Below are 20,143 nucleotides of genomic sequence, written 5' to 3' on the forward strand. Positions count from 1 at the left end.
GGAAAGAGCCTGTGGAACTGGTGAGCATCTTAATTAATGAACTTTACAAAGCTGCGTGTCCACCAGCCTCCTCTTTGCAGCTCTGGCCTGTTCTGCAGGAAACTATTATATATTATATAATCCTGGTATTTCCAGAGGGATCACACGGATCTGCAGAAGTTTGAATACTGAAACTATTTTGCAAGATAAAGCACTACATGTCAGAGTGTCAGTCCTCTAATGCCAGGTGTGTTTTTCCCTCTGTTAAATACTACTGTTACAATACAAAGTCAATGAATAGAATTCAATTAAAAACTACAGTAAAGGTGTTGAAAATATTAAGGTTTTCCCATAGAAATGTAGACCATGACACTAATACTCAACATCCATATACCGTCACAGTTACGACATGTCCATACATATGCAACTCCACAGTGTATAATCAAACTGCATTGCATTGTGTGAAGCATGACTAGACAATATCTAATATTAGACAGTTTTTAATATCCGGAAAATAGACGGCTGAAGTCGGGCCTCCGGTTCAGATGTCCTCTAACTTCGTTTTTCTTACTGAGGGTTCAGTTTTTCTGAAAGATGTGATTTTCTTTCTCGCTTTGCTGCTTTTCTGTCCATATTTGAAGCTGACTGTGAATCTGCTACTGTACTGGATGGTAGAACGTGGAGCCAGGGGGCAATTAGCCTAGCTTAGCATACAGACTGAAAGCAGATGGGACAGCTAGATGGCTCTGTCCAAAGTTCAAACAACACACTTCTGAATCTCACTAATGAAGATTTGAGAAGCCGTCACTGCACCCAGCTGTAGTTTGCTAAGAAATTATCCATTAAAATATTATGTAGCTTCCTGTAAAGTCACGAATCAGATTTTGACCTTTCTGTTTGTGCATGATGAAGTAGACAAAGAGTGAGCTTTACAGATCTTGGTAGGTGTATATTTGAACTTTAAACAGAGCCCTGTGCTTTAGTCCTCCTTTCAGTCTTTAACAAATAGAAATGTTTGTGTTTTTTTTTTTTTTTTTTGATGACATAACATGTTTGTTTTCATGGAACAAAATTAGCACATTTTTATTTGACATTAGAAACTTTTCTATCAAACATGAGTCCAAATCCGACCAGATGTTGGAAGTCAGCTTTTGGCGTGAAACAGTTTTTGCTATGGACCCTTTTCCTAAAGGTTTTGAAGTTCGATGTACAGGTTTACTTGTGCAATTTTGATAGTATATCAATGGCCAAGACTCATGGGAAATATAGTTGTTGAATGCTAGTAAATTTAGAGTTTGTTAAAATGGTGTTCAGGTTCTTGGTTCCTCGTATCTGAAACCAAACACCCTGATTCGACGCAGTTACATTCAGTCTGATTGGATCGACTGCTGCCGGTGTTGGTATTCTTCCTGTATTCGGTTCTGCTTGTCGACCGTGTTGTGGACTGGGTCTGATGATGTGTGGGCAGGTTCTTCACTTGTCGTTGTTTGTTTCTCTTAGAATATGGACAGAAGACCACAGCAGCTTACCAATAAAAGAAACCCTCAAAAAATAAAGAAAAGAAAGAAAACCGAAAGTTAGTGGAACCAAATCGAATCAGGACTTCAGCTTTTCTATATCACAAGTTATCCTCCGTCGTCAGCTAAAAAGAGTGATGGCTGATGGACATGTCCCAGCTTTGTTTCCTGTCTTCAGACAAGCTGTGCTTCGAGGCGATCTGATGTGTGGCGCCTGTGGACGAAATCAAAATGAAGCACATCGCAGTTTGTACAGGACATGACGCTCTCGGTGGGAAATGATTGGTAGCCACCTGCGAGGCGACAATGAGTCCCGGGCCTCTGCATTGCTAAAACAAACAAAAATAAAAGACACTTTTTGGGAAATAAAGTGAAATTGAAATCTTTTCAGTTTCGATGTCATGGAGGCAGGTTGAGCCTAAAGTTTCCCACCTGAGTGTCGATGTCAGTACCAGACGAGACATCAGATCAGCGCTGTTTGTGTCATTGACTTTATTCCTTCTGATTTATCTGTTTGAGGTTTCTTGTTCAAGTTCATCAGCTTTCCTCCCCTGAGAAATAAATGTACAAATAATTTTGCTTTTGGACCTTTTGTTGTTGTTGTTGTTGTTTAGTTGTTTTGGAGCTGGGGACAGAAGCAGAGGCTCAACTGGAATCACAGATGTTTTGTTTTATCGTTTTTTTTTTTTTTGTTTTATGTGTTTCAGAGCTTGTTTTCTGGCACATACATGACTAACATGCGCAGATTGAGATGTCTGTTTAAACCATTTGATCACATGTGGACTGCATTTTGATGTGGCAAAGAAAACCAATAACTGTGCCATTATACAACTGTTGTTTTTGTCTTGACCGGGCAGTTTAACCTGTACATAGCTGAGCGCTTGCCATCTCGGGCTTTTACTTTTGTTTGTGTGTGTTTTTTTTTTTTTTTTTTTAATTTTAAGATGTGATTTTCAGGGAACTGAAAATCCATCAAAGACTTCTCACATATGGAGAAAACTACAATGTGACACCACTGACTGTAGGAGCGGGTTTTCGTGCGTTGCGACTTGGCGGTCGATTCCCTGTCGAGGTCGAACTTTGAGACGGAAACACGGACGCTGACTTTACAAACTTGAGCATCCCTGAACTGTGAATGTGTGCATGTGTGGAATAAATAAACGTACCACCCACAAATCCAGACCGATGCAAAGGTGACTCTTTCTGAAGCTTCGGTACCTCAGACCTGGACGGTACCGCTTTCGAAGGGATCTCTCATTTTTAGCGGTTTAAGACGGCCGCAAGTTCTGCACGCCACCTGCTGTCCCGCCGGCATTAACACAAACGCTCAGCTGTGGCGTTTTTAAAGGAGCTCCTCCTCCTCCTGGACTCCTTCATGGAGCGCCACACTTCATATCAGCCTGTCAGTCGCCTCAGCTCTCAGTCTCCTCCTTCCTGTTCGCCCGTTTTGACAGTGCCATTGTTTTGTTTTTGTTTTTTTTTCCTCAAGGGTTGCATCTTGTCATTAAAATGGACCCCCTTGTGGTTGTTTTTTTTTTTCTTTTTTGGATTTATTATAACGAATGCACACCAACTGACTGGAACAAGACTCGATCTCTTTATCAGCTCACTGTGGTTTAACTCATTAACACTCGTACCATGCTACGCTAACAGCTGTGGACAATCGTTGACTCCACTGTGTTGGGGTTTGGACAGATAATTTTGCCTAACGACACCTTTAACAGATGTGGAATGGAGGTTGCGTTCAAGAGGGCTTTTCAGTTTTCTTTTGATTTTTTTTTCTCGTTTTTTTTTTTTGGGAGGGGGGCGTCTTTTCTTCCATCGAGACTGGAATCAAGCGTACATGTCAGCTATAGATAATTTAAGTTACTCTTGTGTCATGATGTAAAACTGTCTAATTTGGAGAAAAAAAATGTAGCTTACTGAAAAATAAAGATTTAGGCACTGTTGAAGATTCACTGTCTTTTTTCACATTTTTTTTTTTTTTTAACAGCTGTCCTTTGAAAAATGTTTAAATTTTTTTTTCTTATTTGGCCTAGTTTAAAAGTTTATATATATTTTTGAAATTAACACCTACCATATTTACATATATAAACTACAACACTATTTATTTGCCGTTAAACAGCCCTTCCTTTGGAACTACAATGTTCGGCCGTTGAACTCTCGTATTCCTAGAGACAGTTTGACCTACGCTTAGCTCTGTCTACGGTCTGACTCAAAGAACTCATTTGCGGAGTAATACTTGTGCGTAGTAATACGGTGGTCAACGGCCGAAAAATGTAGCTCCAAAGGAAAGGGCTGATGAACGGCTAAATACAGAGGTAAAAATACTCAAAATATAGCGTACGCTTAAAATGATACTTGATTGTTTTTCGGTGAGCTAGGTGGCAAAAATACGTGTGATTTTGCTGTCCCTGTCCACAGCAGTATATCGCCCAGCTTCTGTGCCGGTTCTCCCGCTGCCTTTCAAGCTAGGAGCCCGCTTATACCAATCTACTGCAGGTAATAAACTGACTATAGATAAGTACCTCACACAACCCACGTAAAATAACAAGAACTATCACTTTAAATGCTTGACACGTGATTATATGATAAATAGAAATTGTGAAGTTAGTATAATCATGATGTACAGTCCTTTTGCAAAGGTTTAGATTCTTCATCACGCAGAACCATCAAGAGACATCCGATTGGTCCTAAATCAATTCTGCTGCAGGACAAGTCCAAACACAGTCGTCAAGAACGATCCTCAGAGTCAAGAAGAATTGGGTGTCCTGTAGCAGATGGTCTGACCCCCTCAGAGATCTGGTCTGAGACAACCTACCTGAAGTACAGTACCTGAAACACTGTAGTTGTACTGAGGAGAACTGGTGCTGTTGTAAAGGCAGAGGGTGGGGTCACAGCAAATTCTGATCAGATTGATTTTTTCTGATTGCACCCTCACTTTACTTCTAGTGCCTAAAACTTCATGATTCAATGGAGTATCTGTGTGTTCATGCAAACATGTATACACCTACATTTGGAAGTTTTGACCAGTTGATGGTGCCAGATGAGAAGAAATGAGCTCACTGAAGTGGTTACAGTCCGTCCTTCTGAACATTTCAGTCAGCACTGTGGGAAGGGTCGATGTTGGCACTGATCTCCTGATTTGATTCAGTTTTAAATCTGAAATTCAGTCTTCACTGTTTTAGTTTGACTTCATTTTTACTCCACAAATGAGCTGTTCTCGTTCTAATATAAATATACATTGTGAACACATTTCTCTGTCAGTAGATTAAATTAAACTTTTCTGGCAGCCTACACATGACATGAACACACTCATTGACCAAGTGAAGATGCAAAGATCCATCACAGGATTTAAGGCTGAGATTTTTTTTTTTAATCATATCTTTAAATGTAATCTGAACACGAACTCTATACTTTGTGGTCTTTCAGGAGGAAAACTGCCTCAGTTATACTCTATACATATTATCTCCATCAGCTTTGAATCACATCCTGGAATGAAGACAGACGGTAATATTTGATTTATTCTTCAGGAAAAACTGTTTTATTCATGATGTGAAGTTTCAGTTTGTTCACACACTGAATCAGTGATTTCATGAACAGATTCACTTTATCAACACAATCAGTTTGTTTCACCTGAATCTCAGAGATGGAAAAGAAAATAATGAATCATCTCCTCATTGATTATTATCATGATAATTATTTTACATTATAGATTTCTTTCTTTACAAAGTGAGAACAAAATACCTGTGATAAAGGAAGGTCTGGTGATTTCTCTGTTTAGGCCCATGCAGTGGAAGAGAAACAACAACATACAAATACATCAACACAAATATTCAACAAACATTCAGAGCACAGAGAAGTTTATATTTTCATGTGGAGAAATGTCAGTTTAGGTAAAGACAAATCATCCTGAGCAGTGATATCCTCCATGACTCCAGCTCCACCTAAAGAAACTCAAACATCAACACAACAATAGATGAGAAGAGGTCAAAGTACCACCCATAATGTTTGATTGACAGGTGATCTCTGTGCAGTGCAGAAACACAACAGCAATGAGCTTTTAGCAACAATGATGGAGATAAAATCAACTGATGAACTGAAATACAGATTTAAACCAACTGCACCTTAAATGACCTTTGTCTATTTGAGTTTACACAACTCAGCAGAGACAAAAAGAGCATAAAGCCGAACTCCAGCATAGAGAGGCTGAGTGAATGTGGTCTGGACTCTGTGGAGGAGAGTCATGGTTTCAGAGACGCTGTAGAAGGACAGAACACCTGCACTGTGATCCAGGTACACTCCTACTCTGGAGGACCGAGGACCTGAGACTGGAGTGTTGATGTTGTTGTACCACAATATATAACTGTTTTGGTTACAACTTAATGCCCAAGATTTGTCATTGCGTCCAAACACACATTCATTCCTGCTCCCTGCTCTGCTGATATTTTTGTATGAAACTGCTACAAAAACTCTTCCTCTCCACTCCACCTCCCAGTAACAACGTCCAGTCAAACTTTCTTTACTCAGGACCTGATAACATGTAGTGAATGTGTCTGGGTGACTAGAATAAGACTGATGTTGACTCATTAATGTTGCTTTTCTGTTTCCCTCAGATAATAACAGATATGTGTGTGCTGTGTTTGGATCCAGTGTGATTTCCTGTGAATATTTTAAGAAGTCAGCTCTGGTCCTGGGCTCTGGTTGTGACAGTAAAACATCCACTTCAGTCACTGTCAGTGAGATGTTTGTCCATGTGTCTCTCAGAATGTCCTGTAGTTTATCTCTGAGCTGTGACACAGCTGCTGTCACGTCCTCAAAGTAGCTCAGAGGACGGATATTGATGCTGGATGAGTCTGTAGATTCACTGAGTCGTGACAGTGAGGGGTAGTTGTGTAGAAACTGGTTGTGATCCTCTGTGTGTGAGAGCTGCTTCAGCTCAGCGTCTTTCCTCTTCAGCTCAGTGATCTCCTGCTCCAGCTTCTCCTGAAGCTCTTTGACTCGACTCACTTCAGTTTTCTGCTGGGATCTGATCTGCTGCTTCACATCAGAGCTTCTTTTCTCCATGAGACGGATCAGCTCAGTGAAGATCTTCTCACTGTCCTCCACTGCTTTATCAGCAGAGCCATTGATAGCCTCCACCTCCTGTTGAAGCACCTTCACATCTTTGTCTCTGTCCTGGATTCTCTGCTGGATTTGTTGTCGCCTCAGCTGGAGCTCTCTCTGCCTCTCAGTCCTTTCTGCTGCAGCTGAGACTGTGTCGTGGCCTTTATGTTCATCCACAGAGCAGAGATAACAGATACACTGCTGATCAGTGCGGCAGAACATCTTCATCACCTCATCATGACGAGAGCAGATGTTCTCCTGGAGCTTCTTGGAGGGCTCCAGCAGCTTCTGTTTCTTTAATGGAGCTACATCATAATGAGGCTGCAGGTGTTTCTCACAGTAAGAGGCCAGACACATCAAACAAGACTTGAAGGCTTTCAGTTTTCTCCCAGTGCAGAAATCACAGGCCACATCTTCAGGTCCAGCATAGCAGTGATCAGCAGGAGCAGCTTGGAGTCCAGTCTTCTTCAGCTCCTCCACTAAATCTGCTAACATGGTGTTTTTCACCAGGAAAGGTCTTGGTATGAAGGTCTTCCTACACTGAGGACAGCTGTGGATTTTCTTTCCATCCTCTTTATCCCAGTGGGTTTTAACACAGTTGATGCAGTAGCTGTGTCCACAGGGAATAGTCGCAGGATCCTTCAGTAGATCCAGACAGATCGAACAGCAGAATCTCTCTTGGTCCAGCTGATTTCCTCGCTGCGCCATGTCACCTCCTGAGAGTCGCTGTCAAATAGTTTCACTTTCTCTGAACAGAAACAATCTCTGTGCTCTGAAGGAAAACAAATCTCTGCTCTGTCCGCTCTTGTTCACTTGCTGCTGTGAATGAGACTTATCATCTCCTGCAGCTCACAACATTTACACTTTGTCTTTTGCTTATATTCACAGATCTGGGAAAGGGAGGGAAGCAGGAAAGGAGCAAAGTCTTTTAAGGTTTTATTGCCGTCCAAATAGAGGAGATGTGTGTGAGAGGCAGGGTGTGTTATCTGTCTTTTACAACATGAGGTAAGAATTATGATTCAGTTAAGATAGAATAGCTTCACTTTGAGTTATCCCATTCAGCTCACAATAGCTGGGCAGGTAATATTATTCATATTTTGCAAACTTTTTTCAGAAGAATAAAAAACACAGCTTCATATTATGAAGTTTTAGTAAACTCTGATCCCAGAACTGATGAGGATAAGGATTCAAATCACTGCCTCTCTTATGTCTTAACAACAACAACAACAACAACAACAACAACAGCAATCTGCTGCTGCTTCCTTCTCCAGCAGGTTAATTGTACCAGCTGGTGATGATGGTGATGATGATGATGATGATGTTACAAATTAGTTCATAAAAGCTTAAAATTGCAGAATAACATGAGTTTTGAGCTCAGGAACCAAGATTAATATTTTGTCCAGACACAGAACAAGATGACATCATCCAGTATGAAACAAACCAAACCATTACAAGCTGTAGATGAACCCAATGAAAAACAGGATCAATGGGAATCACACAGACATGGAAAACCTTGAAATCAACATAGTACAAAGATCTGAAATAAAACCACTGAATGTAGTTTTACAAAGGAGTAATATAACATCTTTATATGTCTTATATCTTTTTATATGTACTCAGTGAACATTAACACTTCCCCATGGAAAAGTTTCAAGTAAATTAAAATGATCCTTCTTGGGAAAATAAACAGTCAAAATATCTCAAAGTGGGTTTTTCAGCTCTGAAGCTACATTCAGCAGATCTGTGACACTCAGTGTTTTATGCAGGACTGAATAACTTCTATATGTGATGGATCTATATTAACACTGCACAGAATCATAATGTGCTTTCAATAAAAGTGAAAAGAATTTGAGACATTAAATTCTTAAAATTATAGATTGTCTGGGTGGAAATATTAAGCAACAACTGTTTTCATGAATTTATTTAATTATCCTGGGACCCTGTCTGATGAATATGAACTGTGGGGTGTCAGTTGAGGGTTATTGTCATGTATTAAGGTCAGAGGTCAAGTTCTTCTTTGTCTACTAACCCACATCACTAGGGAAGTAGACTTCTTCCCCTCCTATTAAAAACCTCTCTTGCTTGTATTGCTTTTACTTTGATAATCTATCAGCAGAGTTCATTCTCCTCATAAACCAGGTGTAGCATCAAACCAGTCACATGATCAACCACTTAACTGAGCTCTGTGACCAGGTCTATCATGGTTTTGAAAACAACAGAGGTTTATGAGTTGCATGATAAGAGCTACATCTGGTACAGCTGATGTTAATATAGAGGGAAAAAAACTGAACCAATCTTTATTGACACCGCTGTAAAAAAAATAATGTTTTAATTATGTTTAAAGAAAATAGTGAATGCACAAATGTCTTGAATCATTATTTGTATATGTTTGTGTGTCCTCTCCAGGTGAGTACTCTGCAGACAACTCCAGCTCTCCACTGTCTTCCTCAAGCTCGAAGCCACCACCAACTCCTCACAGACACACTCCAGTGGACAACAACAGCTGCCACTTCAGCTTTGAGATCCTCTGCAGTGAAATACCATCAGAGATCATCAGGAAGCTGGAAAACAAAGATCAGCCACGTGAGAGATGTGAACTGACTCACCTGATTGTAGGAGAGATCCTAACCATCTGCCCTACACCAGAGAGGAAACATCTGAGATGGAAGATTGTTTCTACTTCTCCTCTGTCATTCAGAGATGTGATTGAAGATCAAGTTGTAGGTAGTGGTTCTTTCATTGAGGAGGGGAAACCTCTCTTTACCTAAAAAGACAGGCATCCAGAGCAAGTGAGGGGGAAGACCTACCTTCCAAGACAATGAGACTGGATACATATGGCTGTTTAAACTGGAAACTAAAGCAGCTGCCACCATTCACTGACTGAATAATTGACCATGTGACCACCAGTGAAAATAAATACACAAACAATAATTTCAAAAGCATTAAGGACAATTTTGAAAATTTCATCAAGTAAATTTTTACACATCGAGTGTAAATTTAAGGTCAAACTTGAATATGAATGTTATATGGATGTGAATGTTTTCTTGTTATTGTGTCAAAGATAAATTATGTCGACAGTCGTTCCTCATTGTGGTTTTTTCACAGTCATCATGTTAGACTGATCTTTAAACTTTAAATGTGACTCTTTCCTCTGTTGTGGACCGTAGGGAGTTCTCCCCTGACAGCTAGACTCTTCACGGTATCTGTGGACCAGACCATCAGTGATCCACCACAACTGGGAGCAACTCTTAGGTAAGACCTGAGGTGTAAATATTCAACGTCATTCTATCTTAAACCAAAGAGTGGACTCTGAGCCACGTGTGATTTCTCAAACCAACACTTGTAATGTACAGATATGACCATAACAGCTGAGGAAAAGTCCATTCAAGATCAATCAGATTTGACTTCAAGCTGTATCTCATGTGTAAAGTCAGTTAATGTCTGGATCATCTGCAGGACTAGTGATGATCACTATGATTGTTTGTAGCTACAGTCAAGTGTCCTTCTGTCTTAACAGGAGCCTTTTCGAGATAAATCCAGACAAGGGAACCAAAGTGGAGAAGAAAGAATCTAAACAACAGCAGCCCATCCATCCCAAGGTTCTTTCATTGATCACAAACATTACAGACTTTGAATGGAGACAGTAGGTGACATCATACATACACACACAAGTCCCTTTCTTTCATATACAGACAGTTCTCAGGTATAAACAAGTGTGTTCCACAAACCATTTCCAGTTGAATATATTATGTGGATATTAGTTTAACTGCTAATTTATAAAGTTTAAATGTTGAAATGTTCCATTGCAGGATAATTCTGCTTTATATATATATTTTACAGGGGTTGAATTTGCCCAAAGCTGATTTCTGCCTCCTTCAATATCATATCATCATATCACACTTTAATTTTTTTAATCTCCCAGTAAACATAATAGCATATGGGTCTTGATGAGTAATTTTCTAGACTACAAAGGGAAATGTTTTAGATGATTTCTAAAGACATGGTCTGAAACATGTGAACAAAGTGAGTTGAGGAGCTTTAACCTCCACTACATCCCTGGTCAGGTGGATGAAGGCGCCCTCTTGTGTTGTGCATCAGTTTTCAGATTTCAGTTGTTCACCTGCTGTGATGTTCATTGCAGGAAGACGAGTAAAAACTTCACTCAGCCTCTGGCAGCTTTAAACAACATCAGTAAAGACACATTTAGATCCATGTAATATCACACTTCACACAGCGGTCACACTCTGTAACACTGATGCTGCATTCAGGTCACATGGGAAAGATGGAAGACAAGAAAGTATTTGATTTATTCTTTAGGAAAAACTGTTTTATTCATGATGTGAAGCTTCAGTTTGTTCACACACTGAATCAGTAAAGTCTGTTAAATGACTCTTGTTCAGTTATTTCATGAACAGATTCACTTCAACCACACAATCAGTTTGTTTCACCTGAATCTCAGATATGGAAAATAAAATAAAAAAAATCATCTCCTCATTTATTATTATCATGATAATTACAGTTTTATAAAACCTCATCGACCTTATTTGTAAGTTGATTTGAACAACAACAACAACATTCAATCTGACAAACACATAAATGTAAATGTAATTATAGATTTCTTTCTTTACAAAGTGAGAACAAAATATCTGTGATAAAGGAAGGTCTGGTGATTTCTCTGTTTAGGCCCATGCAGTGGAAGAGAAACAACAACATACAAATACATCAACACAAATATTCAACAAACATTCAGAGCACAGAGAAGTTTATATTTTCATGTGGAGAAATGTCAGTTTAGGTAAAGAAAAATCATCCTGAGCAGTGATATCCTCCATGACTCCAGCTCCACCTAAAGAAACTCAAACATCAACACAACAATAGATGAGAAGAGGTCAAAGTACCACCCATAATGTTTGATTGACAGGTGATCTCTGTGCAGTGCAGAAACACAACAGCAATGAGCTTTTAGCAACAATGATGGAGATAAAATCAACTGATGAACTGAAATTCAGATTTGAACCAACTGCACCTTAAATGACCTTTGTCTATTTGAGTTTACACAACTCAGCTGTGTCATAAACCCAAACTCCAGCATAGAGAGGCTGAGTGAATGTGGTCTGGACTCTGTGGAGGAGAGTCATGGTTTCAGAGACGCTGTAGAAGGACAGAACACCTGCTCTGTGATCCAGGTACACTCCTACTCTGGAGGACCGAGGACCTGAGACTGGAGTGTTGATGTTGTTGTACCAAAATATATAACTTTTTTGGTTACAATCTAACGCCCAAGATGTGTCATTGCGTCCAAATAAACATTCATCCGAGTTCCCTGCTCTGCTGATGTTCTTGTATGTGACTGCCACAGAAACCTCGCCTCCTCTCCACTCCACCTCCCAGTAACAACATCCAGTCAGACTCTCTCTACTCAGGACCTGCTCACATGTAGTGAATCTATCTGCATGACTAGAATAAAACTGTTGTTGACTCATTACTGTTGCTTTTCTGTTTCCCTCAGATAATAACAGATATGTATTTGCTGTGTTTGGATCCAGTGTGATTTCCTGTGAATATTTTAAGAAGTCAGCTCTGGTCCTGGGCTCTGGTTGTGACAGTAAAACATCCACTTCAGTCACTGTCAGTGAGATGTTTGTCCATGTGTCTCTCAGAATGTCCTGTAGTTTATCTCTGAGCTGTGACACAGCTGCTGTCACGTCCTCAAAGTAGCTCAGAGGACGGATATTGATGCTGGATGAGTCTGTAGATTCACTGAGTCGTGACAGTGAGGGGTAGTTGTGTAGAAACTGGTTGTGATCCTCTGTGTGTGAGAGCTGCTTCAGCTCAGCGTCTTTCCTCTTCAGCTCAGTGATCTCCTGCTCCAGCTTCTCCTGAAGCTCTTTGACTCGACTCACTTCAGTTTTCTGCTGGGATCTGATCTGCTGCTTCACATCAGAGCTTCTTTTCTCCATGAGACGGATCAGCTTAGTGAAGATCTTCTCACTGTCCTCCACTGCTTTATCAGCAGAGCCATTGATAGCCTCCACCTCCTGTTGAAGCACCTTCACATCTTTGTCTCTGTCCTGGATTCTCTGCTGGATTTGTTGTCGACTCAGCTGGAGCTCTCTCTGCCTCTCAGTCCTTTCTGCTGCAGCTGAGACTGTGTCGTGGCCTTTATGTTCATCCACAGAGCAGAGATAACAGATACACTGCTGATCAGTGCGGCAGAACATCTTCATCACCTCATCATGACGAGAGCAGATGTTCTCCTGGAGCTTCTTGGAGGGCTCCACCAGCTTGTGTTTCTTTAATGGAGCTACATCATAATGAGGCTGCAGGTGTTTCTCACAGTAAGAGACCAGACAAACCAGACAAGACTTGAAGGCTTTCAGTTTTCTCCCAGTGCAGAAATCACAGGCCACATCTTCAGGTCCAGCATAGCAGTGATCAGCAGGAGCAGCTTGGAGTCCAGTCTTCTTCAGCTCCTCCACTAAATCTGCTAACATGGTGCTTTTCACCAGGACAGGTCTTGGTATGAAGGTCTTCCTACACTGAGGACAGCTGTGGATTTTCTTTCCATCCTCTTTATCCCAGTGGGTTTTAATACAGTTGATGCAGTAGCTGTGTCCACAGGGAATAGTCACCGGATCCTTCAGTAGATCCAGACAGATCGAACAGCAGAATCTCTCTTGGTCCAGCTGATTTCCTCGTTGTGCCATGTCACCTCCTGAGAGTCGCTGTCAAATAGTTTCACTTTCTCTGAACAGAAACAATGTCTGTGCTGTGAAGGAAAACAAAACTCTGCTCTGTCCGCTCTTGTTCACTTGCTGCAATGAGTGAGACTTATCATCTACTACAGTTCACTACATGTTGTCTACACCCATAAATATGTGACAGGGTGGAGCTTGATGAGTGTTGAAGCTAGAAACACTGTGTTATCTGTCTTTTACAACATGCAGTAAGAATTATGACCCAAGTAAGATACAAAAGTCACTTGGAGCTGGGCAGGTAATATTGTTCATATTTCTTAGAATTCCCACAGAAGAATAAAAAGCACAGCTTCATATTCTGAAGTTTTGTAAGCTTTGATACCAGAACAGATCCCTAAGGATTTAAGGATTAAAGATATCAATGTCTCTCTTCTGTCTTAACAACAACAACAGCAACAACAGCAACAACAACAACAAGCTGCTGCTGCTGCTCCCTCCCCCAGTATGAAACTATTTGTATACTTTTCTGTGTCCTCTCCAGGTGAATACTCTGCAGACAACTCCAACTCCCTCGCATACAACATGCAGTAAGAATTATAATTCAGTTAACATAGAGTTGCACTGCCTCTACCAGGCATCTCAGGACAATAACAAAAACCATGTAGTCCAAGGACAGCTAATTCTAAATTGGAGCGAAAAAGGCTGATAAAAGACACCAGTTCCATCACAGTGGAAGTATGTGATCTTGTAAGTTTGTTTGACATGCAAAGTCACAGGTGTCTCAGTAGACTTGACAAAATATCATAAAAAATATGACCAAAAGTAAAATATAGAAAAATAAAGGGGCAAGAACAACTTTATAGGAGATTTAACAGGAAAGAGATGATGTTGCTAAGAACTGCATCTGTTTTAAAGCCTGATTACATGTGCTGTGCAGTAAAACGTGACACAACCAGATGTTATGTCAGTTTACCTTAACTACATTTGTAAAACATCATAAACATCAGTATGTTGTCATAAGTTGCACTACATTAAAAAAATCAGATCTTCAGCCTCAGGTGTCAGCTGGTCCTGATGAGAGTGAAGAGCCACAAGATGGCAGTGTGTTCACACAGGACAGTGCAGACAGTCACTGATGATGGTGATGATGTTGGTGCTGATGGCGAACATGAAAATGGTGATGATGGGAGGATTTGCTAACAAACAAACAAGTTCTTATAAAAATTGAATGAAAATGCTTTGAAAAATTAGATGATGATGATATCCTACATCACATGTTGATTTTGAGACATTAGCCACACTTTTTGAATAAACAATATATTAATAATTATTATTATAATAATAAAAAAGTAATAAAAAAAAAGTAATACACATTCACTTCTGACCTGTAGGAGGAACATGATGCCTGATAAATATCCAAAAATCTACAGAAGTCACATTTTCCTTTGTCCCCACATCAAAACGGAATATTTTTCCAATAATCAATACACACATAATGTTTTAATTAGTGAACTTTTAGATGCAGCGATTAACAGGCAGGTTTTGTTACCTTTGGGTAGAGCCACGCTAGCTGTTTCCCCCTTCTTCCAGTCTTTATGCTAAGCTAAGCTAACCAGCTGCTGGCTGCAGCCTCATATTCAGTCAGTACACAGGAGTGAGAGTGGCGTCAATCTGAATCTCTGACTCTCGCCATTATTTCCCAAAATGTCAAAGAACATAACTACAAACTTCAAAGATCAAGAATATCTTTTCTTTTGTTTGTTTATTTGATTTTTCTTTCTTCTGCTCCCACCTGACGTAATGAAACAAATGTGCAAAGAAAATATAAACTTGTTGAAAAGTTTTATTTTGAAAAATGTCTGACCCCGCAGAATAAGAGTCACCTCGGAGCACAGTCTGTCTGTGCACAGTCTGTGGAACTGGAAAATATGCAATACAGTGTGGCTGTGGAACAAGTGTAGCTCCTCACTCTTTGAGATCTACCTCCTTGATTGACAGTCACAGCATTCTGACCATTTTAATATCAAAACATTGTCTTTTTGAATGAATTCTGTGGCTTATAGTCAGTGTGCAGATGTTTTGTACAAAGCTTCACAGTATGTGTCCATAAAATGACCCACCATGACTGATCACCTTCTGTTTGAGAATTAAAGGTGCTGCATTTATTTATTTTTTTATCATTTTACACTTTTGACACAAAATAGGAAACACACTGATTTATTATTATGTGCTGTAGCATTTAGATTTTTCTTCGTTGGAACTAAAGGTCCAGACCAATCCTGAGACCCTGAACAGAGTACACAAAATTATGCGGCCAGTGGTGTCCGCATACTTTTGGCCATATGTGCACATTCACGCACATAGATAGATAGATAGATAGATAGATAGATAGATAGATAGATAGATAGATAGATAGATAGATAGATATGGCGCCCTCTGATGGTTATTTTATCAGTTTTCTAATAATCTGTTTTTATTTTCTCTTCAAAACAAAAAAACAACAAAAAACAAATATGTGATTCCTGAATGCGCAGTCATTATTACAGTTATTACTGATGTTTTCAAACTGTCCTAAGTCACCTGCAGTGAACTGCAGTGAATTCTACCTGCGAGCAGAATCAATACAACACAATTAACAGGCATCAGAAAGGAAGATGGATGATTTTGCCTCCAAAATAAAAGCACAAAAGCAGTTTGGTGAGAAAAAATGGAAAGTAATGGAGTATGCGCCACAGCTACAAAGTAGTTGTTTTTTTTTTTTTTAAATAGTCTGCTAGTCAGATCATTAACGTTAAATGTATATGTCTCTAGAGATATAGAAGATAGAAACCAAAACGTTGATGCTGCAAAGCTTCAGTGTAAGGTTTAACTGGCTGTTTCTAAGGCTTTTTGAATTATTTGTATTTGTACTTTGGAAATGACGACAACTTTATAATATTTTATGTGTATATAAAAAAGATGAAAAAATGCATAGCTTATCATGAATCAAAATATAAAATCCAGAACCATGAAAAAATACATCTAGACTTTTTATTTTCATTATTTTTGCTCAGTATTACCAAGATTTTGACTTAAAATATCAGAATTTTGATTAATTTTGATTTACTCTCTTGTAATTTTTGAGCCGCTATTTAATATATTTGACTGTGTATATATTTATAAGTAATTTTTTCCCATCCCTCTTTTTATTGTGAGAATGGACTTCCACAATGACTCAACTTGGGATTTGGGCGTGTAAATCAAAATATAATGTCAAAACCATGAAAAAAAATCAAAAATTGCACTTTTTAAGATTAATGATGAGATAATGGATCAAAATATCATAATTTTGATTTATCAAAAGTCTTAAATTCAAAATTTTGTTATTTTTAGTAATAGTAGCTAGTTTTTGAAGTTTTTTGATCAGATATAATTTTGACTGAAAATGTCATTATTTTGACTTAGTATGAGAAGGCAGTTTTTGGGTAATTAACCTCGTAGGGGGCCCCAGGACACACATTTATTGCTGGGTCCTTATTGACCCCCACTTGAGTGTGAACAATTTTGATAAATTATCAAAAATTTAAGTTGTTTATTAATCAAAACTTATAAATACAAACATCTAAATCTAAATTTAAAGCATCTGGAATTGTTAAAGTACTGTTATGAAAAGCGTTACACAAAACGCTCTTATTTTGAAAATGAAAGTACCGGAAGAAGAAGCGCCATGTCTTGGCTATCTTGACTCAGGTTTGCGACGGACGAACAGCGCCGCTGCCGCACAGACAGCGACACTCAGAGACGCACTCTGACTGACTTTGGATTTTTTGGGGGTTCGAGGAGAAGCCTGAAGAGAGAAAAGAGGGAGAAAGAGCCGGAAAACAGAGATTTAAGTCGGTTTCTAAAGGCGGAATGGCGGACCGGGACCCGGTGCCGCTTCCTGCGGAGGTGAGGGCTAAACTGGCCGAGCTGGAGCTGGAGTTGTCGGAGGGTGAGTACTTGAATTTCACCGCGGAGCTCGGCGGCTCTACCCGGCTGTGCCCGGCGCTGCTGCTGCTGCTCTTGGTGGGCGTTTGAGTCGCTGCTGGTCGGTCCTTGCTGAGAGGACGAACCGGTTCTGAGTTTGAGCTGCGAGGAGGAAAAGTGTTGAGCTGCCACAAGTTCAAGTCCACATTTATTAAACGCACGCACCCACGCTGCCATAGTGACTGCTCTGGTTTATCAGGCTGTGATTTGGATGCAGAGGATGTGGTGTTTCGGTGGTGTGGTACTGAGGTGGAAACAGACTTGGCATGCTGTGGTGAGACTGTAGTATTCTTATGATATTCTCACGTTATCATAAGTCCTTACTGCACAAATATGCCATGAAAACGAGATGAAAAATACAATTAAACTGCACAATTTAGCACCACACAGTTCCTCAAAATCCTCCAGGAATATAACAGAAATATCACAAAGACACAAATCATATGAAGTCATTACTTAGCACCAGGCATCATAGTTATATTATAGGAGAAAATGGCATAAAGTACCATATTAACCCTTAAATCACTGCTATTAGATTAGATTCAACTTTGTCATTGCACAGAGTTCAAGTACTGGGGCAACGAAATGCAGCTAATCATCTAACCAGAAGTGCAAGAAAACTCCACAGTAGAGTTGTAGTGATGCCATTAGGGCTGCAGTTGTTGATTATTTACATTATTGATTAATCTATTGACTATCTTTTCTGATGACTTGATTGATCTTTACTCCATTAAGTGTTAAAAGTAGTAAAAAAATGCCCATAATGTGCAGGGAGCTCAGTTTAACATCTTCAATCTGCTTTTTCACATTACAAACCCAAAATATTCAGTTTACAATGATACTAAACAGAGAAGAAAATAATAAAGTGTTAAGAATGTTACTCATATGTCTTGTTTTGTGCAACCAGCAGTCCCAAACCCCAACATACTCAGTTTACAGTGGTATAAACAGAGAAAAACAGCAAATCCTTGCATTTAAGCAACAGGAACCTGTGAATATTTGGCCTCTTTTATGATTAATTGGTACATTTTCTGTTGATTATTTGACCAATCTTTCTATTATTAGATGTCAGAACAGATAATCACCAGCGTAAAGTGCACTTAAAGGTCTCCATTGAGCACCAGAGGGACGTTATAGCCCCCAGTGGGGATATCATGGGAATACTACAGAGGTTTATCTTTGGGTTTGTCAGTAAGAAGTTGTTGTTGTCCTCACTGTCATTTTGGAAAATCCCGTTCAGCAGAGCCCTGCATGCTGCTTAGATTATGAGCAGAGACTAAGCAGCTGTTAAAAGACACTGTTTTCACATGACACACTGCAGCCCGGCTGCTTTTTCAGGGGGGATGAATGATTTCCATTATATTCCAGCTTTTTCTTTTTTTCCATAACACCAGAGCATATATGCTGAAATGCAGCCTTGGTATTGATTTTCTCATTAACTCCCCTCCTCCTCCTCCTCCCTCCTCTTCTTCCTCTTTATTTTCAGATTGATATGTCACATTGCTGCAGACTCACTCTCAGCCTGGAGAGTATCATAGTGTCATATTTCAGCTGCCTGCGAGCTTAGTGTTTTCCCTGTTTCTCATGCAGTCTGGAGGCTTCGCGGGGCTCAGCCATGTATGGAGAAAGACGGGGAAAAGCACAGAGAGGGAGAGAGAGAGAGAGAGGGTGAGAGAGGGAGAGAGAGAGGGAGAGGGGAAGCGATTTTTAACAGCTGACTGCAAATGCACACATCGCATTTTAATGTTTCCACTGCTGCTGCAAATGCAGGTTTCAAAAGCTGAGATATGCAGTGATGTGGAGGAGGGGGGAGGGATGGGAAAAAGGTGACACACATTTTTTTTTTTATGTAGCTTGCCAGCTTAGAGTTGCTCTAATGTAAACAAGTGCGTCTGAGGGAAATGGGGTCAGATGCCCCGTTGCATTATTTACATGCTTAGCTGATGGTGTAAATGCACGGCGGCAGCCAGTGCAAAGCTTTCCCGCATCCCGCAGACTTTGACCTAATTTTTCAATTTTCCACGCATCATCCCTCTCCTCCTTCAGCGGGGGCGGTGGCAGAAATGACATTATCAACAGTCAGGTGCCGCTACAGCGCCACAGGGACCACGTGTCCTGGTGAACTGCCCTTTGAGCAAGGCATTAAACTCCTGTTTCCCTCATGGCTCACTTCCCTGATGGTTCAAGGGTTGATATGCTGAAACATCCTCGTGGCGGAGCACATGTTGGGTTTAAAATTGCAGTTTCATGTCACAGGGGGAGGGATGATGGAGCAGGAGACGTCCACTGAGTATTCAAACAAACAAACAAACTGTGGCGCACGATCACATAAACACCACAACAAAGTAAAAATGATAAATTGGAAAAAATGTGGCTGCTGAGGAGCAGCTCCACTGAAGCAGTTGGGGGTTGAGTGCCTTGCTCAAGAGCACCTTAATGGTAGTAAATAAGGGAGGAACGTTTTCTTCTCTCTCTGTTTCTACTTAGGTTAGTGAGTGCCTACATTTCCCACAATGCCTTTCAGACAACCCTCAGCACAGGTGTGACATTCGTAGCATCCAGCTGTCGGTCACGTGACGGTGTGACGTTTGCCGTCAGGGTTTTAAGTATCAGAAACCTTTAGTCTGAGTAAATGTAATCATCTTGAGTGTATTTGAAAACACTGCAGATCCTCAGGTTGCAGAAATGATAGATGAATCAATAATGAAAAGTATTGTTGATGAACTGATTGATTAATTGACTTGTTGATGTTTCAGCACTGACACAAATCAGTTGCACTCAGGAAATATTGATGGCTGATCCCTGATAATGTAAAGTATGTGGCCAATAGCTGTGGAT

General features: G+C 40.0%; 3 protein-coding genes across 3 annotated transcripts in view; 1 reads left to right on the top strand and 2 right to left on the bottom strand.

Annotated features, from left to right (window-relative positions):
* Nucleotides 1-5,147: 5,147 nt before the first annotated feature.
* Nucleotides 5,148-7,322, bottom strand: LOC111233902 (tripartite motif-containing protein 16-like). Its single transcript, XM_022761815.1, has one exon. The coding sequence runs from the start codon at nt 7,308-7,310 to the stop codon at nt 5,640-5,642; it is 1,671 nt and encodes a 556-aa protein (XP_022617536.1). The 5' UTR covers nt 7,311-7,322; the 3' UTR covers nt 5,148-5,639.
* Nucleotides 7,323-11,057: 3,735 nt separating this feature from the next.
* Nucleotides 11,058-13,399, bottom strand: LOC111233813 (tripartite motif-containing protein 16-like). Its single transcript, XM_022761718.1, has one exon. The coding sequence runs from the start codon at nt 13,307-13,309 to the stop codon at nt 11,645-11,647; it is 1,665 nt and encodes a 554-aa protein (XP_022617439.1). The 5' UTR covers nt 13,310-13,399; the 3' UTR covers nt 11,058-11,644.
* Nucleotides 13,400-17,191: 3,792 nt separating this feature from the next.
* Nucleotides 17,192-20,143, top strand: part of dip2c (disco interacting protein 2 homolog C) — a 209,864-nt gene continuing 206,912 nt past the window's right edge. Inside the window, exon 1 of the mRNA XM_022761752.1 lies at nt 17,192-17,270. Coding sequence (XP_022617473.1) covers nt 17,192-17,270 — 79 coding nt within the window. The remainder of the gene's footprint in view (nt 17,271-20,143) is intronic.

The sequence above is a fragment of the Seriola dumerili genome, unplaced genomic scaffold, assembly GCF_002260705.1.
Source record: "Seriola dumerili isolate Sdu_G_001 unplaced genomic scaffold, Sdu_1.0 BDQW01000432.1, whole genome shotgun sequence".
NCBI classification, from domain to species: Eukaryota; Metazoa; Chordata; class Actinopteri; order Carangiformes; family Carangidae; genus Seriola; species Seriola dumerili.